General features: G+C 41.6%; 1 protein-coding gene across 1 annotated transcript; it reads right to left on the bottom strand.

Moving 5' to 3' along the window:
* Positions 1-453: 453 nt before the first annotated feature.
* On the bottom strand, positions 454-15,188 carry LOC117509963 (glial cell line-derived neurotrophic factor-like). Its single transcript, XM_034169572.1, has 2 exons — positions 14,678-15,188; positions 454-1,035 (listed from the first exon to the last, which is right to left on the bottom strand). Exons 1-2 carry the CDS (start codon positions 14,892-14,894, stop codon positions 461-463), a joined length of 792 nt encoding a protein of 263 aa, XP_034025463.1. The 5' UTR covers positions 14,895-15,188; the 3' UTR covers positions 454-460.
* Positions 15,189-27,060: the final 11,872 nt, after the last annotated feature.

The raw sequence follows: 27,060 nt of genomic DNA, 5'->3' as shown, positions 1-27,060 counted from the left end.
TTAATACTGGGAATATCATTGAAGAAAATTTTCCTAGTGTTATTTGTGGTAAGAAATTCATGAGCAATCACCCAAGGGCAAGTTTGAAGTAAAGTAACTGATGCATCAGTTTTCTGTGTGGAAATGACACATTTATATTATCCCAACTGCACACTAAGATAGCACAACAGAAATAAATTACTTTTATTCATTTTATAAAAATTAAATATCAATAAGTTAATAAAATTAAAATTTAATAAATACAGTTCATATGTCAATGTAGCATATGTACAAAATGTGTCTTAATGTGTTTCACTGTTAGTCCTTTAGCTTGGATATCCATGAATAATTATAGTGATGATACAGTACGTACATATGAGGTTAGCTTGTAAATGACTTTGGGCTTTGTGGTGGCCCAGAAAAACCCAAATATTTCCTCCAAATAATCACTAAAAACCAACACAAGTGAAGCTGTTTCTTCTTACACGCAACCACATTTCCTGGCGGAGTGTTTCCTCACAGTGTGGTAGAGGAGGTTGTCATCCAGGAATGACAGATCATCATCAAACGCAACTGGTCGACAGCAAGCATGGGAGGACGTGTCTCTCACAGGAAGCCTCCTGCTGTTAACAAGGTTGTACAGGATTTTATCATAGTTAGTCTCAGACTTCTTGCAGGGTCCCGAGCAGTATCTGAATATCATTTCCTCACTCGAGAGGTAGCCCAGGCCTAAGTCTGAGACGTTGAGGTGGATCTGTTTCAACATGCAACCCTGTTCTCGACCGCTGCCTCCTCTCGCTCTAGCCTTCCTCCCTGTCTGTACGCCGCTTGGCGATCCTCTTTTTCCTTCACCTCTCTGATGGCTTGCCACCTCCTCCTTCTTCTCTCTTCTGTGTTTAGTCCTGCTCCTCAGGTTCTGCATGGAGAGGGAAGCGGTGGAGGAAAAGATCGATGAAGGCTGAGTGGACAAGGAGGTGTGGTGCATTCCACTGATGGTCACTTTGATGAAGTCCACCATGTCTGCAAACTCCATTGGCAGGGGCTCCTCCATGGTGTCTGAAACACATTAAGAGATATGGCAGTCTTACAAAGGATACATCACAGTGGACAGCACATCTTGTTTGACTTATCTTACTGACCAGATGGTGCAACCTGTCAAACTACACATGCAAACACAAAAACGGCGCCACTTGGAACTGCAGGGGAATTCCATAAGAACTATAAATTGCATTATTTACACATCATGGATTGTTGCCGCTAAGCGCCCCTTCACACATAGTATGAATGTGGTCGAATTGCACATGAAGCAAGAATCGTATGCAGTACATGTAAAATCGTAGCTGCCTCCAATGCCTCATGCACCTGTTGCTACAGCTATTTGCGTACACCAGCGGCTGAAAGACAGTGTATGCTGTGAGAGCCCATTCGATCCTTTTCACGACAAGTATCGGCCAAATTCCAGGTGACACGCACGCACATCTAACACTGCTTGCTTGGCACTTAGAAAATGTGTGGTTATTTCCGCTATTAGCACAAAAAGAGTCAGCAGACGATCACTGTTGAGCTGGATGTGAAATTTGTCTAAGTGCCCCCATGAGTGTGGCTTTGCAAACACCAACACACATGTGGTCTGCAGGTGTGCTGTGCCCCCCCCCCCCCCCGCAAAACATGTGACATACGTGTGGTTCATGCTCCCCAACACATATGACGTGCCGGGGGAGGAGCACACTCACATAAAATGCTGATATATATGCTGCACAGACATGATCACATGGGTGCCGGACAGGCAGGTCTGAGCACCCACAGCGAGGTGCCTGTCACCTAGGGCTGCCTCAACTAGTCACGACTACGTTGACTATTGAAACTGTTGACAACTAATTTAGTAGTCGACGAGTCATTTGCTTTGAATCTTGAACCAATGAAGCAGTGCTTCAAGCCGTTGCTTCGTTGGATCTTTGCTTGATGTCAATCGTGAGTCACTTTTGTGCGGATTAAAGTGACTGGGACTCCTGGCTTGTTGTGAGAAAGAAAAGAGAATCGTCCTCCATTCCGTTGCTCCAAATGCTGCACCGCCGAGTCAAGTTAGAAAGATAGAGTCCGCTCATAATTAAAAACTTCAAAGCTAATCGCAGTTTAAATCAAATGACACCTCTTTCCAAACATTGTAATACAAACAATAAACTGTAATAGATCAAAATGTTTTTTTCCCTCCCAAAATGAGACCTTCTGGCTGACGTGCAGCAACCAAGACTATATGCCTGCAGACTCCAGCAGCCAGCTGAGCTCAGCTCAGATGTATGGAGAGACATGCCGTTAATGTCTGAAAGGAAATGTTTTGACAAAACTACAATGTTTTTTTCTATGTCCAAAAATCAAGGATCCACCATGTAGAGTTTATGTCCGGAGTTTAAGGATCCAGTGACCAATTTCATATTTACTTTAAGACTCAAGAAAATGTTGTTGATGTAGAAAACCTGTAAAGCCTACTTGTAGCACACAGAAAAATCACAGGAGATATCGATAAGGGAATCTATAAGGAATCGGCTTCATAAGCGGAATCGATAATGATATCAATAAAATGCAATATGCTGCAATTTACGTATGATCCGACTAATCGCAGAAATCAATTATCAAAATGGTAATTTGTGGCAGCTCTGCTGAACAGAGACTCACTGACAGCTCACATAACAAAGACACAGTGACACATTGGTGTGTGTGCTGTGAAATGACAGGGGATGTGTCAGCCCACAGGAGCAGCTGTGGAGATCTCTGGTTCTGGACGTCCCAGCTGGAGAACGCATCTCATGTTTGGACAGATATGAACTAACAACTGCCCACCATGATGCGTGTGTGTCTACTTGCTGTCCTCACGTGGACATGCATAAAACATATCGCTGTTGCAATGGGCTGCAGCGAGCGAGCGCACACCACGCACATTGACAGGCTACCCGAGGTGATTTTTTTTTTTAAATATGTCCATGTCCTTATTAAGATCAGGCATTTTTCCCGCACCTTTTACAGGACAGCGATGGTAGCTCAGTGGTACAGTTTCTGACTCACAATCAGAGCTTTGGGAATTGGAGGTTTGAATCCTGTGAGTGGCATTGTTTTTATTTTCACAGCAGCTGCACGATGTGGTTACACCGTGCAGCTGTTCGCACTGTGTTCCCATATGCATGAAACCGTCACAGTGGCATCTTCATGCCTACCCGTTGGCTCAATGTTTTCGTGGTTCGCTCATACGAGCTGTTCCGCTGTGATTCTCCCTGATTTGTACCATTTGTGAAGGGGCCCTTGAGTAAAACAAACTTCAGTTTCACAACATGACATGCTTGCAAAGTATGTGCATCTCTGTTGACATATTTATAATGGAAACTTTGTACATTGATCTTACATGGAGAGATTACTACAGAAAAGCTCACAAGACATCCCTTCTGCCACTTTTCTTTTTCTGCCAAGTAAAGCATTCCTTCCTGCAGAATTTGCAATGTGTTACTTTGCTGGGATAGACTGTCAAATATCAAAAGGATTGGTCAGTGATCAAAAACACAAATATTGACAATCATAGGGCATGAGTCAGGGTACACCTTGGACAGGATACCATTCTATCGCTGGGCCACATACGAGGTCTGTTAGAAAAGTATCTGACCTTTTTTTTTTTTCAAAAACCATATGGATTTGAATCACGTGTGATTGCATCAGCCAAGCTTGAACCTTCGTGCGCATGCGTGAGTTTTTTCACGCCTGTCGGTTGCGTCATTCGCCTGTGAGCAGGCTTTGTGTGAGCACTGGTCCACCCCTCTCGTCGGATTTTTATTGCGAATAAATGTCTGAAGGATTTGGAGCTTTGCTGCATCAATTATTTCCGGAAACTGTGAGAGACCTCCAGGTGGACACCATTCGGAAAATTCAAATGGCTTTGAGGGACGATTTTATGGGGATTACACAGATTAAGGAGTGCTCCAACCGGTTTAAAGACCGCCCACAGCTGCTGAGAGCGCGCCGCGCTCCGAGCGCCGATCGACAGGCTGAAACCCCGCTGAAACAACCAGATCATTTCCAACATGAAGGCTTTGTTGATCCGGGACGTTGTCTGACTTACACAAAAATGGCAGACATGGACATCAGTACTTTTTTGGCACATTCCACTGTTACAAGAGTTTTTTTTCATGGAAAGAGAAGTGGAGGGATGCGCCACCGTGCAGCTCATGGTGCGGCACAAAACCACCTCCGTGTTGGTCTCACAGGACGGCTTTCAGATGGCTTTCAGACGGCTGTCGCTGGGTTTGCAGTCGTGTGACTAACCGAGAAATTGTGGATGAGCCTGGACATGCCAGAACACGTCCTGTGAGGCTTCATCACAGCGTTGCTTTGCGCCATGCGGCACCGCACCACTGCTCACACAAAGCCTGCTCACAGGCGAATGACGCAACCAACAGGCATGAAAAAACTCACGCATGCACACGAAGGTTCAAGCTTGGCTGATGCAATCACATGTGATTCAAATCCATATGGTTTTTGAAAAAAATAAAAAGGTCGGATACTTTTCTAACAGACCTCGTATAGACAGAAAAACACATTCATTCATACACACACACACCTACAATCAATTTAGTCAAATTCACCTAACCTGCATAGCTTTAGGAGTGTTAGGAAGCTGGCGCACCTGGAGGGAACCCACACAAACATGGGAAGAACATGCAAACTCCACACAGAAAGGACTGGGTGGGAAGTGATCCCAAGACCTTCTCGTGGTGAGGGGACCAGAAAATCTAATTTTGCAAGCTGTGATTGGCCAATTGAAATGATGGTTCTGGAACAACAAAAACATCAATGATCTGGAACAAGACTAATGCACTCAAATCAGATAATGCAAACTACACCTCAGAAACGCTGCCACCTCCAGCACCGACATCACTTGCTTCCTACTACTGTGACTGCTGCACAAACCTCAGGACATCAGTGACTGAATTGGTTGTCTAAAGCTGGATTGTGAAACAAACTGGTTTTTAATGATGCAGGAGGACACTTTATGCCCCGTTTACACCGGACTGAGACCCATATAAGACACAAGACTATGACATGTTGTCACCTCTCACACGTTTTGGCTGGTCCCCAGTTTGATCTGTTATTTGCATTTACATCAAGCTTGCATTGCGACTGAATTGTGACTGAAATATATGTTAATATCCACAATCAGTGGTGCAACCTCGTGCAGAGTCAACTGAGTTTATTACAACCAATAGGATCAGGTTGGGGCCTGTGGGAGTTAACAAGACCAATTGAGACTCATGTATTCTTTAACCAGTTGTACAACTGCTTTGAGTGTTAAACAGTTCAATACACTCCTGCACCTGTTGGAGAGTGATGGCGACCAGGAGCGATCTTTGTTTTGACCATGGAGACCCTACTGTGACCAGCCTGCATCCCTGGTGAGAGTGATAGTGAGCAGAGGCCATTTTTTGATTGCACACTGGTTGTGGACTTAGTGTAAATGGGACATTAATTTTGGGAACTATGGAAAAACAACTGTGCAGCAATATTGTTTCAGAGGATTTGCAATAAACTGAACCAAGCTTAGCTGTGCATGGACCCTGTAAAATGCAATGAATGGATTGATAGCAGAGGTGGGCCATCAAGCTCCATTTTTACTCAATCAGACTTCCTCCTGCTGTCTCTGGGTGAAAAATCTTCTGTCAGGCCTTAATAATTTCAATTCCCCCTAATGTTAAAACAAATGAGGATTAATATTGTGGACGGTCGTGTTCTTTAGACAATCAGATTTTGATTTTGATGTGTTGGATGGTGGTCTTTGAACACTTTGTGGCCATCACCTGACTTACACCCATATCAGTATCAGTAGTGTCTGTGGCTGTTTTTTTTAAGTCAACTAACTGAAATGAGACTAACACATAATGTAGCCTATATGTTCATGCTATAATTAATGTAAACTCTTCCTTAGCATTAAAATTTTCAAAGTAATGGTATTTTTTTGACAGGTTTTTACTGAGGTCTCCTGTTTAATGCACCAGTGGCTGGGTGAGAAGAAACAAATCTGTTGGTGGATTTATTGGGCAGCTGTGTGCTGAATGACATGTTACTGAAATGTTTATAAAGAAAAGCAGACAGACTTTATTTTGAAGTGAGGAGCAGCTTTGATACAAGTTTAATTGATTTTGATGTGCTTTTACTAGCCCTGGAGTATTACTATTAGTCATTGTCCATGTGTCAGATATACAAGCACAATGTCCAGCACCTTAGCTGGAATCTGTTTAATTACATCTGCCAAGGACGTAATAAAAATCACCTGCGTTTTTGTCTGTTGGCAGGATTATGTCAAAACTACTGAACGGATTTTGACAAAATTTTCACGACCAATAGATATTAGGCCATGGAAGACTCCATTAAATTTTGGAGGTGATCTGGATTCTGGATAAAGATTTCACTTTATATACTCCTTGAAGGATTACGTCAAAACTACTGCACAGATTCTCACCAAATTTGCACCACAGATAGATATTAGGCCATGGAAGACTCCATAAAATTTTGGAGGTGATCCAAATCCAGATTCTGGATCAAGATTTCACTTTATATATGCTTTGAAGGATTACACCAAAACTACTTCAGATTATCACCAAATTTGCACCATGGATATATACGTATATATTAGGCCATACGATACGATACACTTTATTGTCCCTTCTGGGAAACTTGTCTTGGACTCAGAGCTGCACAGATAAAACTGCCATGGCATAATTACATAACTCGTGCATACTGCACATAACTTAATACACACACCAATATTGCACATACCCCTTTTGTACAACAGTCTTGCACAGATGGTTCATGCATATTGCACATATCCCTAATACACATTTCCAAATTGCACATAACCCTAATGCACAGCAGTCTCGCACAGATGATTCATACATATTGCACATATCCCTAATACACATACCCCTATTGAACAGCCATCTCCCACATATGGTTAAAAGGAAAAAACTGACAATATAGAAGACACCATTAAATTTTGGAGGTGATCTAGATCCAGATTCTGGATCAAGATTTCACTTTATATGCTTTGAAGGATTAAATCAAAACTGCTTCACAGATTTTGACAAAGTTTTCAACACCAAAACATATTAGGCCATGGAAAACTCCATTAAATTTTGGCGGTGATCCGGATTCTGGATGAAGTTTCACTTTATATAGTCTTTGAAGGATTACGTCAAAACGACTTCACGGATTCTCACCGAATTTTCTCCATGGATACATATTAGGCCATGGAAGACTCCATTAAATTTTGGAGGTGATCAGAATCCAGATTCTGGATCAAGATTTCACTTTGTATACGCTTTGAAGGATTACACCAAAACTACTTCAGATTCTCGCCAAATTTGCACCATAGATATATATTGGGCCACATGATACAATACTTTATTTTCAATTTCAATTTATTTTCATTTATATAGCACCAAATCACAACAGAGTTGCCTCAAGGCGCTTCACACAAGTAAGGTCTAACCTTACTAACCCCCAGAGCAGCAGTGGTGAGGAAAAAAACTCCCTCTGAGGAAGAAACCTCAAGCAGACCAGACTCAAAGGGGTGACCCTCTGCTTGGGCCATGCTACAGACATAAATTACAGAACAATTTATAAAACAAATATACAGGAAATGCTGTTGGTGCACAGGACCGGAGGATCACCATCAAAAATACCACACCCATCTCTGGATGGAGCTGCACCTTAAACAAAGAGGAAAAACAGAATCAGGCACCAGAAAGACAAGAAATACAGTATAATTTGTCAGCATTAAACAACAAGAAAAACAGGAAATACGTACTAAGGTGATCGCCGGCCACTAGCCCTAAGCTTCACTAAAAGGCCCAGAATTTAGGTAAAGTTGAGGCCGCGGCACACTCCGTTTCCTAATAAAATGAATTAAGAGTAAAAAGTGTAGAACTATACTACTTGTATGCCAGTATGCTAGCCATACGAAAGGGAAAATAAGAGCGTCTTAAGTCTGGACTTGAAAGTCTCCACAGAATCTGACTGTTTTATTGACACGGGGAGATCATTCCACAGAACAGGGGCACGCTAAGAGAAAGCTCTATGACCCGCAGACTTCTTATTCACCCTAGGGACACAAAGTAGTCCTGCACCCTGAGAACGTAAAGCCCGGGAGGGTACGTAAGGTTTAATTAGGTCAGCTAGGTAGGGAGGTGCCAGTCCATGAATAATTTTATAGACTAGACTCTGGTTGTTGTCTCTCACTGCGGTATTGTATCACTTCCTGTTCCGGAGCACAGCGGTGTTTTTCTGTATCTGTTAGCTGTTTAATCTGCGCAGTTAGATTGATCTAGTTATCTAGATTACGATTTGTTTCCCAGTGTAATCTTTACGTGCCTTAACTAAAGCACTCCTTCTGCTGAATCACCTCTAAATTATTTACACATTATTCACTTTGCGTGTTTTTAGGAATCCGCTAGCTTAGCGCAGCTACTAGCTCTTAGCCGATTTAGCATGGCGGCTTCTCCTGTCTCTCCTGCACTTTTCTGCTCTGGGTGTGAAATGTTTAGTTATTCCTCGGCCTCCTTTAGCAGTAATGGTACTTGTAATAAGTGTAGCTTATTCGTAGCTTTGGAGGCCAGGCTGGGCGAATTGGAGACTCGGCTCCGCACCGTGGAAAATTCTACAGCTAGCCAGGCCCCTGTAGTCGGTGCGGACCAAGATAGCTTAGCCGCCGTTAGTTCCCCCCTGGCAGATCCCGAGCAGCCAGGAAAGCAGGCCGACTGGGTGACTGTGAGGAGGAAGCGTAGTTCTAAACAGAAGCCCCGTGTACACCGCCAACCCGTTCACATTTCTAACCGTTTTTCCCCACTCGGTGACACACCCGCGAGGATCAAACTCTGGTTATTGGCGACTCTGTTTTGAGAAATGTGAAGTTAGCAACACCAGCAACCATAGTCAATTGTCTTCCGGGGGCCAGAGCAGGCGACATTGAAGGAAATTTGAAACTGCTGGCTAAGGCTAAGCGTAAATTTGGTAAGATTGTAATTCACGTCGGCAGTAATGACACCCGGTTACGCCAATCGGAGGTCACTAAAATTAACATTAAATCGGTGTGTAACTTTGCAAAAACAATGTCGGACTCTGTAGTTTTCTCTGGGCCCCTCCCCAACCGGACCGGGAGTGACATGTTTAGCCGCATGTTCTCCCTGAATTGCTGGCTGTCTGAGTGGTGTCCAAAAAATGAGGTGGGCTTCATAGATAATTTGCAAAGCTTCTGGGGAAAACCTGGTCTTGTTAGGAGAGACGGCATCCATCCCACTTTGGATGGAGCAGCTCTCATTTCTAGAAATCTGGCCAATTTTCTTAAATCCTCCAAACCGTGACTATCCAGGGTTGGGACCAGGAAGCAGAGTTGTAGTCTTACACTCCTCTCTGCAGCTTCTCTCCCCCTGCCATCCCCTCACTACCCCATCCCCGTAGAGACGGTGTCTGCTCCCAGACTACCAATAACCAGCAAAAATCTATTTAAGCATAAAAATTCAAAAAGAAAAAATAATATAGCACCTTCAACTGCACCACAGACTAAAACAGTTAAATGTGGTCTATTAAACATTAGGTGTCTCTCTTCTAAGTCCCTGTTAGTAAATGATATAATAATTGATCAACATATTGATTTATTCTGCCTTACAGAAACCTGGTTACAGCAGGATGAATATGTTAGTTTAAATGAGTCAACACCCCCGAGTCACACTAACTGTCAGAATGCTCGTAGCACGGGCCGAGGCGGAGGATTATCAGCAATCTTCCATTCCAGCTTATTAATTAATCAAAAACCCAGACAGAGCTTTAAGTCATTTGGAAGCTTGACTCTTAGTCTTGTCCATCCAAATTGGAAGTCCCAAAAACCAGTTTTATTTGTTATTATCTATCGTCCACCTGGTCGTTACTGTGAGTTTCTCTGTGAATTTTCAGACCTTTTGTCTGACTTAGTGCTTAGCTCAGATAAGATAATTATAGTGGGCGATTTTAACATCCACACAGATGCTGAGAATGACAGCCTCAACACTGCATTTAATCTATTATTAGACTCTATTGGCTTTGCTCAAAAAGTAAATGAGTCCACCCACCACTTTAATCATATCTTAGATCTTGTTCTGACTTATGGTATGGAAATAGAAGACTTAACAGTATTCCCTGAAAACTCCCTGCTGTCTGATCATTTCTTAATAACATTTACATTTACTCTGATGGACTACCCAGCAGTGGGGAATAAGTTTCATTACACTAGAAGTCTTTCAGTAAGCGCTGTAACTAGGTTTAAGGATATGATTCCTTCTTTATGTTCTCTAATGTCATATACCAACACAGTGCAGAGTAGCTACCTAAACTCTGTAAGGGAGATAGAGTATCTCGTCAATAGTTTTACATCCTCATTGAAGACAACTTTGGATGCTGTAGCTCCTCTGAAAAAGAGAGCTTTAAATCAGAAGCCCTACCATTATTTAATGCTTCGATCTTAAATATGATCAATCTATCTTTGTTAGTTGGCTATGTACCACAGGCTTTTAAGGTGGCAGTAATTAAACCATTACTTAAAAAGCCATCACTTGACCCAGCTATCTTAGCTAATTATAGGCCAATCTCCAACCTTCCTTTTCTCTCAAAAATTCTTGAAAGGGTAGTTGTAAAACAGCTAACTGATCATCTGCAGAGGAATGGTCTATTTGAAGAGTTTCAGTCAGGTTTTAGAATTCATCATAGTACAGAAACAGCATTAGTAAAGGTTACAAATGATCTTCTTATGGCCTCGGACAGTGGACTCATCTATGTGCTTGTTCTGTTAGACCTCAGTGCTGCTTTTGATACTGTTGACCATAAAATTTTATTACAGAGATTAGAGCATGCCATAGGTATTAAAGGCACTGCGCTGCGGTGGTTTGAATCATATTTGTCTAATAGATTACAATTTGTTCATGTACATGGGGAATCTTCTTCACAGACTAGGGTTAATTATGGAGTTCCACAAGGTTCTGTGCTAGGACCAATTTTATTCACTTTATACATGCTTCCCTTAGGTAGTATTATTAGACGGTATTGCTTAAATTTTCATTGTTACGCAGATGATACCCAGCTTTATCTATCCATGAAGCCAGAGGACACACACCAATTAGCTAAACTGCAGGATTGTCTTACAGACATAAAGACATGGATGACCTCTAATTTCCTGCTTTTAAACTCAGATAAAACTGAAGTTATTGTACTTGGCCCCACAAATCTTAGAAACATGGTGTCTAACCAGATCCTTACTCTGGATGGCATTGCCCTGGCCTCTAGTAATACTGTGAGAAATCTTGGAGTCATTTTTGATCAGGATATGTCATTCAAAGCGCATATTAAACAAATATGTAGGACTGCTTTTTTGCATTTACGCAATATCTCTAAAATCAGAAAGGTCTTGTCTCAGAGTGATGCTGAAAAACTAATTCATGCATTTATTTCCTCTAGGCTGGACTATTGTAATTAATTATTATCAGGTTGTCCTAAAAGTTCCCTAAAAAGCCTTCAGTTAATTCAAAATGCTGCAGCTAGAGTACTGACGGGGACTAGAAGGAGAGAGCATATCTCACCCATATTGGCCTCTCTTCATTGGCTTCCTGTTAATTCTAGAATAGAATTTAAAATTCTTCTTCTTACTTATAAGGTTTTGAATAATCAGGTCCCATCTTATCTTAGGGACCTCGTAGTACCATATCACCCCAATAGAGCGCTTCACTCTCAGACTGCAGGCTTACTTGTAGTTCCTAGGGTTTGTAAGAGTAGATTGGTAGGCAGAGCCTTCAGCTTTCAGGCTCCTCTCCTGTGGAACCAGCTCCCAATTCAGATCAGGGAGACAGACACCCTCTCTACTTTTAAGATTAGGCTTAAAACTTTCCTTTTTGCTAAAGCTTATAGTTAGGGCTGGATCGGGTGACCCTGAACCATCCCTTAGTTATGCTGCTATAGACGTAGACTGCTGGGGGGTTCCCATGATGCACTGTTTCTTTCTCTTTTTGGCTCTGTATGCACCACTCTGCATTTAATCATTAGTGATCGATCTCTGCTCCCCTCCACAGCATGTCTTTTTCCTGGTTCTCTCCCTCAGCCCCAACCAGTCCCAGCAGAAGACTGCCCCTCCCTGAGCCTGGTTCTGCTGGAGGTTTCTTCCTGTTAAAAGGGAGTTTTTCCTTCCCACTGTAGCCAAGTGCTTGCTCACAGGGGGCCTTGCCTTACAATATAAAGCGCCTTGGGGCAACTGTTTGTTGTGATTTGGCGCTATATATAAAAAAGTTGATTGATTGATTGACTAGTAGCAGAACCATAAACTCTGATCTCACTGGGACAGGAAGCCAGTGAAGGGATGCCAAAATGGTTGTAATGTGGTTGAACTTTCTGCTTCATGTCAAAAGTCTGGCAGCAGCTTTTTGAACCGATTGGAGACCCCAAATGCTGGACTGTGGTAAACCAGAAAATAGAACACTGCAGTAGTCCAATCTTGAAGAGATAAACACATGGATCAGGGTTTCAGCATCAGCCATAGACAGGATGGGACGAGTCTTCACTATATTTCGCAGGTGGATGAAAGCAGTCTTTATAATATTTCTAATGTGGAGGTCAAAGGGCAATGTAGGATCAAAAATTACCCCAAGGTTCCTCACTTTCAGTAGGATGCTTGACACACAAGCCCAGGCTAAGCACTAGCTGGTCAAATTTATGCAATGTCTCACTGGACCAAGAACCATCATTTCAGTCTTAGCAGAGTTTAAAAGTAGGAAGTTACTAGACATCCAGTTTCTCACTGATGTAAGGCAATCTTCTAAGGCTTTTATGTGGATGAGATTACAAGCAGTTATTGGCATGTATAACTGAGTATCATCAGTATAGCAGTGAAAGGTAATCCCAAAATGCTGCAGTATATGCCCAAGGGGTACTATATAAAGGGAGAAAAGCAGGGGGCCAAAGACAGATCCCTGTGGAACCCCAAATTTCATGTCACTAAGGATGGGGTAGTGTTGTTGTACAAAACAGTGAGAATGACTGGACAGGTATGATGTCAACCATGCAAGGGCACTTCCAGTAATCCCAAAATGATTCTTCAGCCTGTCAAGTAAAATATGATGATCCATGGTATCAAACACAGAGATCTAACAGCACCAGAACCATAGTGGTGTCCTAGTCCACTGCAAGTAGAAGGTCATTCACCACTTTATTGAGTGCTGTCTCTGAGGAGTGATATTTTCTAAAGGCAGACTGCAGTGGCTCAAAAAGATTTTAATTGTCATGTTGGAAGACAAATCTGTGCATCCTCCCCTCCACAGTTGTTGCCCTGCTGTGACCTCTACAGGTGAGTGGAGAAATGGGAGTAGTTCCGACTGACAGGAAGAGGAGTTAATCATTCAAAGCCAGTTCAAGTTCTCTGAAGGTTAGGTTCACTGTGGTGGCACGATTCCCACATTCACCCATGAAACCACATGAGACCAGAGTCCAGTGTGTCTCACTAAGGTGTTGCATTGGAGACGACTTAGTCATCTCTCCAAGTGACACCTTTTTGTCAAGTTAAAGCTGCTGGACTTCTCCATTAATGTTTCATTCATACATCCAAGCATGGCCTCTTCTGGTGCATAGTGAATTATTAAATGGAGACAGGTGGTGAATGAAAATTGTGTGTAGGTCGAGGGTTTGGGGCAGTATTATTCTTTAATAGGAGTATGTAGTGCTGTCCCTGAGCAGAGAAATTATATATATATATATATATATATTTTTTTTTTTTTTACCTCAGCCAAGGAGGTAATGTTTTCACTGATGTGTTGTTGACAGAACAAGTCAAATAACCAATAGCTTTCAATGAAATTTGGTGAGCAGATAAATAATTTTCAGGCATGGTGCCAAACTGTTAAGAATAGGGAGGAGGACTTTTTAAACAGGATTTCCAAAGTTTTTAGACTGTTGGCACCCTGACGTTTTATTTTTTGTATTGTGATATTTTATCTTGTAAATCACTTTGTGACATCTGTCTGTAAAAAGCACTATATAAATAAAATTTACTTACTTACAAATAAGTGATTCAGAATTGGGGGAGATCCAGAATACATTCTGGAACTGAGGTCCAGGAGAATGGTTGGCACACAAGATATTTAACCTGTAAAAAATGCTGATGAAATTTGGTGAGCGTATGAATAATGTCCTAGAAAATGAGGGATTTTATTTGTGATCTGGAACATATTTTGGATCTAAGATCCAGAAGACGTTTTAAGATATTTTATGTGGCCAGAAAAATGACCTGAGTGCCTTCTAGTAGGACATGCAAAGACCCCCGAGGTAGAACCCATATCCCCATCACATTGTGTAAATTCAACTCATAAGCATTATTTAGATTAATTCCATTAAGTGGCACCTTTATGAGTAAATTTTTAACAGTTATCCATGGAAACACTTTAGGCAAAAAAGCATCTTACAGTATCAGAATTTTACAATGTAAGAATGAGCCACATAACACTATAAGAGTGTTAACACTTTCGAAAAGTGCTCATTTTTACACTCGGGGTGAGGAGAGTGTTAATTTAACTCTGAGGGTGTTCAATTTGCCATTTCAGATTTACAGTGTAACTGACGCATGCAGATGCGGCACTTTGGGAACCCAGGTTCTTACGTTTGTCTCCTCTGATCGGTCCCCTGTCGGTCTCCGGGCCGCTGGTTCCAGCCTGGCGGATCTGGATCGGCGGGAGTTCCAGCGGGCTCTCGGCGCGCCTTCTCCTCTCGGGGCAGGCGGACTGGCGTCGGTTCGGCAGCAGAGGGCCAGCGTGCACAGCCTGGTGCACGGCGCTCAGCAGTACCAAACACGCGATGAGACTATCCCATAACTTCATGGTCCACTTTAGTCCGACAGAAGGACATGGCGCGGCGCAAAATCCCCAGCTATCATCTAACGGCCAGCGGCAGCATTGCGCAGACTTTTCGCTTCAAATCAAACAAACGCACTCACATGACAACTGCTTAACGTTTTTGCGTTGTGCCGCAGCATCCGAGGCGCGCGTAAAAGGCGAAGCCGTCCCTCTGTGGCCGTGCGTAAAAATGAGTCCACCTTACGGTCCTGCAGCAGGGTTCAGGTTCGCGGCTTCCGAATGGAAAACTGAGTTCTGGGGACTCCTGCCCATCCTGGATTACATATTTTAGCGCGCTGAGGAGGAGCGGTGCCGCGTGCACAAAGGTGTTGTGTGGGCCGCCAGAAGAGGAGGTACTGCTGGCCCACCACCAGAGGGCGCCCTGCCTGAAGTGCGGGCTTCAGGCACGAGAGGGCGCTGCCGCCATGGACACAGCCAGGGGTGACAGCTGTCGCTCATTACCTCTTGACAGCTGTCACCCATCTACTCAACATCATCTCACTCCATAAAGACCAGACGTCATCTCCACCTCGTTGCCGAGATATCATACTTCATAGGAGGTAATATCCTCAGCCGTTTGTGTTTCTAATAAGCTGTATATTGTGAGTGTTTGCAGGAGTACTGGTCCCTCTTCTTGTGGAGGCTGAGAGTGCAGGACGGCACTCTTTTCCTCTGAGGGATCACTGTAAATACCTCAGCATTCTGAGTGAGAGGTGGAGGTGGCATTCCCACCGTTGTTGTTACTGGGTGTACACACACCCACACTTGACTGTCTTTGTTCTTCGCCAGCAGTACCAGATCCGACAGTCGGGGACGGTGATCACCTGGGAATTCGGGACTTGGCGGCTCCAGTATTCACCAGGTTCTGGGGCGGTGGAAATCGTGTGGTTCCGGCTCTTCTCAGGACAGACGTCTTCTATCCTCGAGCCTGCCCACACGTCACCTTTGTGTATTGACTGTTATGATATTCTGAGATTGTCTGTATGTTCGTTGTGCACATTCACAACATTAAATTGTTATATTTTGGCTCATCTATTGACCGTTCATTTGCGCCCCCTGTTGTGGGTCCGTGTCACTACACTCTCCCAACAAAAGGGATCTGATAATCCGGGAGGTCTGCCGGCGCTGAGCAGATGTTATGAAAGGGGCTCAGAGTGTGGACTCAGATGGCTAAGAGGGAATCAAACTTCACACTTTCCACCAACAACTCATGTGACTCCTCATCACGCTTTTCGCGTGGGGTTGATGTTGGATGAGAAATGTGTTTCCAGTCAGACCATCCAAACACGCCGGATAGATTGTGTTGCTACTTATAAACACTTGAACTCACCCACAGACTCTCGCAGGTTTTCTTTTACGCTCGAGGAGCAGATGATATTATGAAAAGGTTGGAGCTGATATACATTACAGCGACTGGCTGGTGTAGCAAAAGAGAAATCTGCCACTAATCTTTGCTTCACTCCTCGTATTACGTAAAACTCACATTTTAAAAGAAAACAAACGTTTTGTACTGGAGTGCTTGTGAGAGATGGCGTAAAATACTGAAAATAAGAGTGAAATTAAGGTGCCATACTGTGCAAATTTTTAAATCTGCATTTTACAGTTTGGGGCATCATGTTAAACGTCACAAAAGTCTCATAATTATAGGATTGTGCATGCAAATATACCCCTGATGTAACAAAGCTAATGGTGAAATGGCTTGTTTTATATTTTGATAAGGGGGTGGTGACCAAGTGGTTAATGCGCTTGGTTTCAGTTCAGAAGGCTCCGGGTTCAAGTCCCACCCCTGCCACATTTCTCCATGTAATGTGGAGTTGTGTCAGGAAGGGCATCCGGCGTAAAACCTGTGCCATTTCAACATGCAGATCCACCTTGGATTTGCTGTGGCGACCCCGAGTGCAAACAAGGGAGCAGCCGAAGGGACTTACTTTCGATCTAGGTATCAGAAGTTCATATTTTGGGTGCTGCTTGCCGAGACACACCCAAAGAACCGGTCTGAAATCTGTTTGACACGTCCACGCAGTTTCTGGGAAGAACATGTACAGACTTCTATCTGAAGTGGGAGGGGGCGTGGCATAACCAGCAGCCGTTATCCACCTGAAGCATCAGGCACAAAATCAGATGGTTTTGGGCAGTATCCCAATGTTTTTGGCAGAGCCCCAAGGGCATTTTTATCTTACAGCACCTTAAGAAATTCCCCTTGTCTTGCATATCAAAATGTTCAGAAAAAAAATCTGTCCTTTCCGAATGTGATATATTCTAGAACACTGTGCAAAATACATGCTATAGTAATAGAAATATGATGAAAAGTTGACCAGGATGCAAGAGGGCATTATTAGGGCTCAGTGGGCTTTAAAGATGTTAAAAAAAAATTGTGCTGTTGAGAGAGAAATTGCGTTGCACACAGTTCGAATAATTATACCTGGTGCAGTTTGGGGGTACTCGTATAAAAGCAGGTGCACGTATCAAATCGTTTACAATATGGAGGACCTACCATTCTCTGAGCAGAAGTGTGCTTCTGATCTGAGACAGAGAGGAAGGAGAGACATAACAAACATATGTTAATTTACTCTCTTAGTGTATTTATGAATTGTTTAGATTCTTATTTTATTGTTTTTATTCTTACTTCTATTTTGTCATTTGATTTTTAAATAGCCCACAATGAAAATAAGTGTTTTCACTTTCTTGTCATCCATGTATTTTTAATGTATTTACAATTATGTACTTACATTGAACTTACTAAATAAACTCACTCATGCACGCTTTTAATATATAGATCAGCATATGAATGAGGTACGTTCAAACATTTTCAAGCTGTGTAACAATCAGTGGTGGGCACAGATAACCAAAAAATTAACTTCGATAACAGATAACACTATGTAACAAATTTTTATTTTTGTTTTATTCCTGGGTACACAGTGTGTTTTCCTAACCTGTTATGCCTTAAATAAATAGAAAATAGCTGTTATTCCACAGAAACTTTGCTTCTGTGATCAGGACAATATTTAGAAATTGTCTGTTTTCAAGAATATTCTCGATTCGCCTTCACTACTACTGAGTAGTCTTCTAGAACATTCTTTAACTGCTAGAACTGTCCAGAATTTTCTAGAAGTTTTGAGAATTATCTAGAAATTTCAAGAAACTTTTGGAATTTTCTAGAACGAAAAATAAATAAATAAATAAATAAAATCAAATTTGTGCTGAATGTAGTCATTTTTCCATAGACTTTAGACATAAGCAGTTGAAATATAACACTTAGAAGCCAGGAACAAAAACTGTGTTATAGTGTAATCAGATAACTGAAAAGTTATCTTCAATAAAGATAAAACAATAAACCACCCAAAAATGTATCGGAAGTTACAGATAACAGATTAATTCCAATACTGTCTCTGGTACATTTACAACTACTAATAAAACAAATTTAAGTTTTAATGCCACAATAGCTTCTAGTAATATAAAAAGTAACAACAGACCCAATCAATGAGACCACACTTTTGTCTTTGAACATTCTGCCCCTGCTGGAAGCACTTGTTTACTACAGAGCTCCCAGCACAGGCACTCTGAGAGCAGCCATAAAGAAAACTCTCTATCAATCTCAGTGCTCCAGTCAGGCGGAGGTCTTGAAAAATAGTCATGCTGACTTTTGGTTGGTTTTGATTTGGTGGTTTTGATTTATAAATAAACTTATAAATAACATTAATACCAATAGAATAACTCCATTAATGTCAATTCTGTCATTTGTACAAAGTTAAAATATAGCATATATCTTTTAATGTTGAATAATGCACTAATTCTGAGGTTTTGTAACAAACAGACAGATCGCAAAGGATTCTGGGTAAAAGTGCCTCTGCTAAACACTGATTGGTGCAGTCATCATTATGTAAACCAACACGTTAATGTGACGTCTGTCGTGTGTTGGTGTTTAAAGATAAATGTGCTTTTGTAAAATATTCCATTTTTTTTATTTGTAAAAACAGGCATTTTTTCGGAGCCCTGGAAGTGTCATCGCAAAATGTTTTGAGAATGTGCGCACATTTTATGATGTTGTAAAACATACTTTACACTGTGCGCAATGATTTTTCATGCAGGAATTTTTTGGACTGAGTTACAGGTTAATCGTGCGTCCTGCATCGTGTAGTGTACATGGAGTAACAAGCTGCGTTTAACATCTCAGGACCACCTTCTGAAAAGCTACAAGCATCTAACTGCTCGCACTGTGCCTGTGCAAACACTGCAGAGCTGTCTTGTAATGTTGTTTTATTTTTTTTTTTGCTGTTGTTTTGTTTTTAAACTTCATTTGTAAAAAAAAAAAAAAAAAGCTATTTGCAAAGCCAAAAAGTTGATTTGACAATCATCTAATATTACAGGGGTCAAAATAAATAGAACACTGCCATCTACTGGTGCCCAGATGCTTAGTACTGGCCAGTAGATGGCAGTAGAGGCCTTGAAAACAAAATTCCAGATAATCCCTGTCTGCTACATTTAAAATGCGTGGCATTTAACAAACGCAAATACAATAACAACGTCTATAAACCCAGAGAATATATTCAGGAGAGTTTTAGGCACTAGAGTTTAATGCTGTTATCCGTGGAGCCTGAACAGAGTGTCTGAAATGCATCTGTCATGTTGTGAACGTACTGAGATTACATCATCCTACCCATAATGCACTGCCGGGCACAGCATGTGCTCACAAAACCTTAAAAATTAGCACATTACTTTAAAACTAAAACATATCTATTTTCACTTTATAAAACTTCAGACATGACAGTAATTTTAAATGTCCAAAATTAGTTTGGTTAAAATTTGAACCATAAGTTAAAAATGTATGCCTCTGGATGACTTAGGTGATACTGCCAGCCTATTGGTGTGATGTTAAAAGAAATGATCCCCCCACCCACCATTTCTCCTTTGTCTATAGAGGATAGAGATGCTTTTCATAAAAGCTGCTCTTTTCTGTTAGCAGAGGCTATAACTGTCCACCTGTTACAAAACTTTTAACAGGTAGGTGCTGAACTGACTTTAAATTTTGAAAATGCTTGTTGCTGTTCAGCTTTGTTTACTTTGTTTATCAGTCTAAAATTTATCAGACAAAAATTAATTGTAAGATAATTGGTCCGATAATGGGTTTTAAAGTTATCTAAAAAGATAATCCGATAATGAAAACATTATCTTCAATAATTATCTGTTATCGGAAGTGTGCCCACCACTGGTAACAATTCACTTTTGCTGAGTTTCATCAGAATTCTTTTGCACAGTACCTGTGTTCTACAGTCCAACTTGTTTTATCCTATACATTGTTACAATTTACAATGACCAAGATGATTGTATTTTATTTATTATCAATGTTCTCGAGATATTATGATGTGTGCTGCTGCCTTGCTTGGCCAGGTCACCCTTGTAAAAGAGGTTTCAATCTCAATGGGCTCTTAAATAAAGGTTATTGTCATTATGACACTGAATTATTTTCAAGATTATACATTTCTTAATGCAGTTCAGGTAATATGATTGGTTGATTTCACTGTCCATTCATAACTAGTAGTGCATTTGTTTTTTTTGTTTTTTTTTTTTGTCCACCTTCGCTTTTTGTGACAACCAATCACAGCTCTTAGAGGGCTGTGTCATACCTAGCATTGGGGTCACCCCGCCTCCTCACATAAGTTTCTGACCCCTCCTTGCTCAGAGTTGCCCCCAGACACCTCCTGGATCAGTGTTAGGGTAAGAATTCTTGCCAGGAATTTTTAGGCGAAGTTGGGAGGTCTTTGAGATACTTTGTGGATATGGGCTGAGGTCCATTTGATTCCGGCAGCTTCTCACTTGGAGGCCCCTTTAATGTGTAATTTTATTACATTTCTACTGACATTTTCCTTTTTCAATTTAAGATATTTGGCTCAAAAGGATGTTTGAAAGTCTGGGAACAGTAATCAAATTTGTAGAATGACTTCATGCACTCTGTAATTTTATTTTTCCTCAATTTTGCTGAGAAATATTGGCAGGTTTGAGTTTTGGTCAATTTGTATAAATGGTATAATGTTGCTGGCAGTTAACAATAACTGAATAATTTTTCATTTAAAACTCCTCTGACTATACACCAGCTACAAATAGATTTTTATGAGAATCTGTAAGAGGGTCACAGATATGAATGCTTCTGTTTGGGGCTGCAGGAAACAAAAATTGCAGAGACCCAGTGGGTTTGCATGCATGTCATTTGTTCTGTGTCCAAGAGTTGAAACTTGTTTATTTGACTTTCATCTGCTCTACATTATGTCTATGCTGCTAGAACTGTTCAAACACACAGCTGAAATGATTTAAGATTCCTGGTTCAGGGTACACTGAACAAATGTAAACCACATTATCATATTTTAAAGTCCAGACAGAAAAGGGGTCCAGGAAGGACACACCCACAACAGAGACCATTTAAACACTGCTGACAGCTGTGTTTTCAGACCCTGTTGATTGTAAAATCTGATCTGTTCTGACATCAGATGTGATAAGATTTGCTAAATGGATACGGCATAATAGTGGAGGTCAACCAGTGGCCTCAGGGCAGGATATGGCCCGTGAGGGAGAACGCTATGAGCCCTATCTTGACAATCTATTCCACACTGTCACTGGATAGAAGTGTTAGGCGATGCCGATATGTCTGCAGGAGAACAAAGGTCCAAGTCTCTTCAAAAAAGTCCCTGGGTACTGCCAGAATGATAGAATGGCTCTGAGTATGACTTGCATTGAGTGGGAACATCAGCAACAATACGAGTATTTTGGCCATGTGGCATGTGTCTGTGAATTTTTTTTTTTTTGGCAAAAGACCCCACTGCACCCCCACTATAGAGGTGATGGTCTACTGGTTAAGCATTGGGCTTGAGACCAGAGAATCCTCTGTTCAAATCCCAGCCTGACTGGAAAAATCACTATGGGCCCTTGGGGAAAGTCCTTAATCCCCAAGTTGCTCCCGGTGTGTATTGAGCGCCTTGCATGGCAGCACCCTGACATTGGTGTGAATGGGTGAATGTGAGGCATCATTGTAAAGCACTTTGAGCATCTGATGCAGACGGAAAAGTGCTATAAATGCAGCCCATTTACTGCAGAAAACCAAACCCAATCTCACGGGAGTTTGGGATGGCATTACGAAAAGTTAATTAATCTTTGGTTCATGATACTGTCATAAAAATCATGGTACCAAAAATGATTTTGTGATGGGGTATGAAATGTGGGGTGACGGGGGGGTGTATGTTTAGGGTTAAGGGAAGGGAGGCAGTTACATTATGGTTAGAAGGGGTAGGATTAGAAGTAGTAAAAAGAAAACAAACAAAAAAACATGTCACGAGGAGGAAAAAAAAAAAATGTGAGACTGTGCTGGGAAAAAAAAGCCCCCACAACAAAAGGCAGGTAAAAACTGGATTATTGTTTCAAAAAGTGCTCAGTACAAAAATAGCAGACAACAGGATTGGTCAAAAACAGGCATGCTTGTGATCAGGCCAACAGTGTTCCTGAAGGTGGCAGCAGAGGGTTATTCAAAAACAGTTGAAGTTCACTAAGAAAGTGTTCACACCAAGTGATCAAACCAAACAGTAGGCAAAAATCAGGAACATGGGTTGGCAGCAAAGGTTTGTAACAGGAAGGCAATAACACTGGAAATACACACTGTAATGCAAAAGAGCAGGACAAACCTATACTATCTGGCAATGATGGAAGGCTTGAACAGTGTTCATAAAGGTGAGTAAACAAACATGGAAGTACAGGGACCTGTGAAACCAGAACACCAGAAATGGGAAGTTAAGCTTCATGAACCATACATGAAAGAACCGTCAAAGTAAAAGCACCAGATAACATTAACAATAGGGGAAAATTAGCCAGATATAAAGGAGAATAATAATAACATGGAGAATAATGCCAGAGACAGAATAATGTAGGGAACAAAACCAGAAAACAGAACAAGGCAGTGGTCAAAGCAAAACACCAAAATACAGTTTTGAAGACCCCAGCAGCTGGAGAAGGCCAAGGGTACACTCATTGTTCAACTGGCTGCAGCAGAAGAATGGTTATGACACGTTGCTAGGCTTGACATGGACACTATGCAAACACACACGTGTGTGTGTGTGTGTAGAATTGCATGATAACCAAACAAAGCCCAGTGGATATTCTTTTTATCCTTGTTTCTACCTGGCAGTTGACTAAAATACTTCCCATTCCTGTGAAATTACTCACTTAACCTTATGAAAATACCTCATCCTCAGGCAATTACATCCCTTCCAAGTAGCAGATACACCAAACAGATGTCAGAACCACTCTTCCAAAATGTGTGTGCTGACCGACTACTGGCTCTGAGACATTTTGGGGCTTAGTTTTACTTGCATGTAATGGGCTAACAAGTTGGAACTGAACAACATTTAACTGTAGGACATCAGATGGTAGAACGAGGAGTTTACAGCTGGATGGACATCTGATTCAGGATATCTGGTGCTGTAATTAACAGACAAGTGGCTGGAAGCCATTTGTCTGCAACATGTGGAACCTCGACAGCAAGACTGGATGATGTACAACATAATTAGAATTTGATTTTGCTCTAATTATTATGCCTCACTTGCTGTAAAGCCCAGAATGGGGATACAGAATTGTATGCCGTCCATGCATCATACTTTCCTGTGGATCTGATTTTTATCTAATTTGAACTAGACATCCTAAATGAATGTATTGTGGTCGACTTTGAATTTTAGAAACTTTTGCCAAGACCCACTGAACAGATTTTAGATTATTGCAATGTCTTAATTATCAGTATCTTACCCAGTAACCATAGTGTTTTTTGTTTTGGTCATGATCAGGTACCTTCAAGAAGTGGGGATGGTCAATTTGTTTATTTCAGAGCTGCAACAACAACAAAAATAAAATGCCAGGTCAACTGCCAGTGACATCACCAGTGACTTCAGCACAAACGGAGGCCATAGAGAACTGTCGAACCAACCTGAAAAATTGCTTTAATTGGTAGCACACAAATAAAATGTTCATCCTAAAAAAAAAAATGCTTTAAAGCTACATCGTGTAGGATTTAGGGGAGTTTATTAGCAGAAATGGAACATAGCATTCATAACCATCTGAGTGTATAATTTCCCCCAATAATGAATTGATGTTTTATAATCTCAGAATGAGCCCTTCACATCTACATGAGTGGGCTCCCTAATGGACCTCACCATGTTGTACTGCCATGTTGATACAGTAGCCCAAAAAGAAACATACAGTGCATCTGGAAAGTATTCACGGCACTTCACTTTTTCCATATTTTGTTATGTTACAGCCCAATTCTAAAATGGAGTAAATTCACCCCCCCCCAAAAAAAAATTCTCACAACACCCCATGATGACATAATTTTTTTTTTTTTTTTTTTTTTTTTACAAATTTGCTAAAAATAAAAACTAAGAAATCACATGTACATAAGTATTCACATCCTTTGCTCAATACTTTGTTGATGGACCTTTGGCAGCAATTACAGCCTGAAGTCTTCTTGAATATGATGCCACAAGCTTGGTGCACCTATCTTTGGGCAGTTTTGCCCATTCCTCTTTGCAGCACCTCACAAGCTCCATCAGGTTGGATGGGAAGCATCAGTGCACAGCAATTATCTCCAGAGATGTTCATTCGGATTCAGGTCTGGGCTCTGGCTGGGCCACTCAGACATTCACAGAGTTGTCCTGAAGCCACTCCTTTGATATCTTGGCTGTGTGCTTATGGTCACTATCCTGCTGAAAGATGAACCATCACCCCTGTTTGAGAGTCCTTCAGGTGCCTTTTGGCAAACTCCAGGTGGGCTGCCATGTGCCTTTTTATTAAGGAGTGGCTTGCATCTGGCCACTCTACCATACAGGCCTGATTGGTGGAGAGATGGTTCTCCTTCTGGAAGGTTCTCCTCTGTCCACAGAGGAATGCTGGAGCTCTGACAGAATGACCATCGGGTTCTTGGTCACCTCCTTAACTAAAGCCGTTCTCCCTGATCACTCAGTTTAGACAGGTGGCCAGCTCTAGGATGAGTCCTGGTGGATCCAAATTCCATTCACAGATGTTTGAGGCTACTGTGCTCACTGGGACCTTCAAAGCAGAACTGTTTCTGTATTCTTCCCCAGATTTGTGCCTCGAGACAATCCTGTCTTGCAGTTCTGCAGACAGTTCCTTTGACTTCATGTTTGGTTTGTGCTCTGACATGCACTGTCAACTGTTGGATCTTATATGTAGACAGGTGTGTGTCTTTCCAAATCATGTCCAATAAACTGAATTTACCCCAGGTGGACTCCAGTTAAACTGTAGAAACATCTCAAGAATGATCAGTGTAAACAGGATGCACCTGAGCTCAATTTTGAGCTTCATGCCAAAGGTTGTGAATACTTATGTACAGGTGATTACTTAGTTTTTATTTTTAATAAATTTGCAAAAATTAAAAAAAAAAATCACATTGTGATCATAGGATATTGTGTGTAGTATTATGAGGGGAAGAAATGAATTTTAGTCGATTTTGGAATAAGACTGTAACATAAGAAATTGTGGAATACTTTACAGATGCACGGTACTTACTGTGTTCTGCATTTTGCAGCACAACCAGAAGACTTAAGAGGGAAAAAAAAAGCAGAGGAATCAGTAATTGCTTTTACTTTATACACTGTCTACTGGTTGATAGTGCAGAAGTTTGAGAATCCTCAGTTTTGGAAATGTAGGATCATACATACTGCTTATCACAAGAGAAGGCAAGCGAGCATGACTTCCTGTCACCAAAGAAGCCAAAACCTGAAGGGAACCAAGGTTGTGACTGCATAATACAATATGCATCCTCACCATGAGATGACATTAAATTCTACATACTGCAGCTTTAATCGATAGGTCAAGTCTGGGAGCATGTGCTGGTGCTCCATCACAAATACTGCACCATGGAACCACCTTGGGTACTCAATGGCTACCACCCAGGTAGGCAACCAGTCCATCCCCACATCTCTGCACTAACCAGCTATCTGCCGTAGTCAGGTGAAGTGTGGGAGGCTCCTTGGCCTTCTCCAGTCATCGGGGTTCTCAGCACTCAGGCACTTGCGTATATGCTAGATTATGCACAGAGAAATATGCCAAAATGTTGAGGCTGACACTCCCTCATAATGCAAGGGATACTCCTCACTTTAGGCTCCCCAAGTACCCGCTGTTTCACACAAAGTCCAGAGTCACCAATCGTCACCTTCGGTCACTGGTCAACAACTCTGTAAGCCAGGCAGCACTAGGACCTGAAAGACTTGGACCTTTTTCCTGTAAAGATACTGGCATTAACTGGTAACGCAAAAATAAATTATTTCAGCAAAATTAAGTTAAAATGTGGTGTGTGATAATTGCTTGTTAACTTAATCTGAGTGCTCCTTGAGTAACCTTTTTCTTATTATATTTGGGCAGCGCAGTCTCATTTGTAGGCGGGCGCTAAAGGGTTAACATATGACGCTATAATCCTACATCTGGGGACAGCCCTCATCTGTCCCCATCAGAAACATGGTACTTTCTGAGATTTTGGGCAAATTACATGGCAAACAAAGTGAAAATGCAAAGAAAAGTGACTGTGGTGGAAATTGGACATGTGTTATGGTTTGTTTATGACCCGGAGCTCAAACATGACAACGTGGTTGTGCAGGTGAGAGAACGCAGCCACTCTATCCAAGTTTGTTGGCTAACACTTACCGACACAATCTCTCCCATTTGCCTTGTCTTCCTTTCTCTACTGGGAACTGAAAAAAAGTTCACTTTCGCAACTACTTCAGTGATTGCAGCCGAAAACAAAGCAGTACACCATTTTTCCATTAGAAGTGATGCTGTTTGTATAGACCGTCCCCGGAAGTGGTCAAACCCCACGATATCACGCAGGGGTTCAAATGAGACTGCGCTGCCCTATTTGTTTTTTTTTGTTTTTTTTTTTCAGGTTGGAACAACAAATCCTCGTATGGGCTTGTACCTTTTTTAATGTCACTTGCGTAAGATGTACCATGTGTTAATACTTGTAGCAATGATAACAATGAGTTTAACTTCATCTGAGAGGAAACATGCAGCATTCCGGTCCGTCAAACTCACTTTGATTTCTAGCTGTTGGTGGATTTGGGCAGTGGAAGGATCAGTGAATACATGATATGAAGCATCTTATGCA

The sequence above is a fragment of the Thalassophryne amazonica genome, chromosome 5 (genome assembly GCF_902500255.1).
Source record: "Thalassophryne amazonica chromosome 5, fThaAma1.1, whole genome shotgun sequence".
Taxonomy (NCBI): Eukaryota; Metazoa; Chordata; class Actinopteri; order Batrachoidiformes; family Batrachoididae; genus Thalassophryne; species Thalassophryne amazonica.
This window is presented reverse-complemented; position numbering and strand designations above follow the sequence as displayed.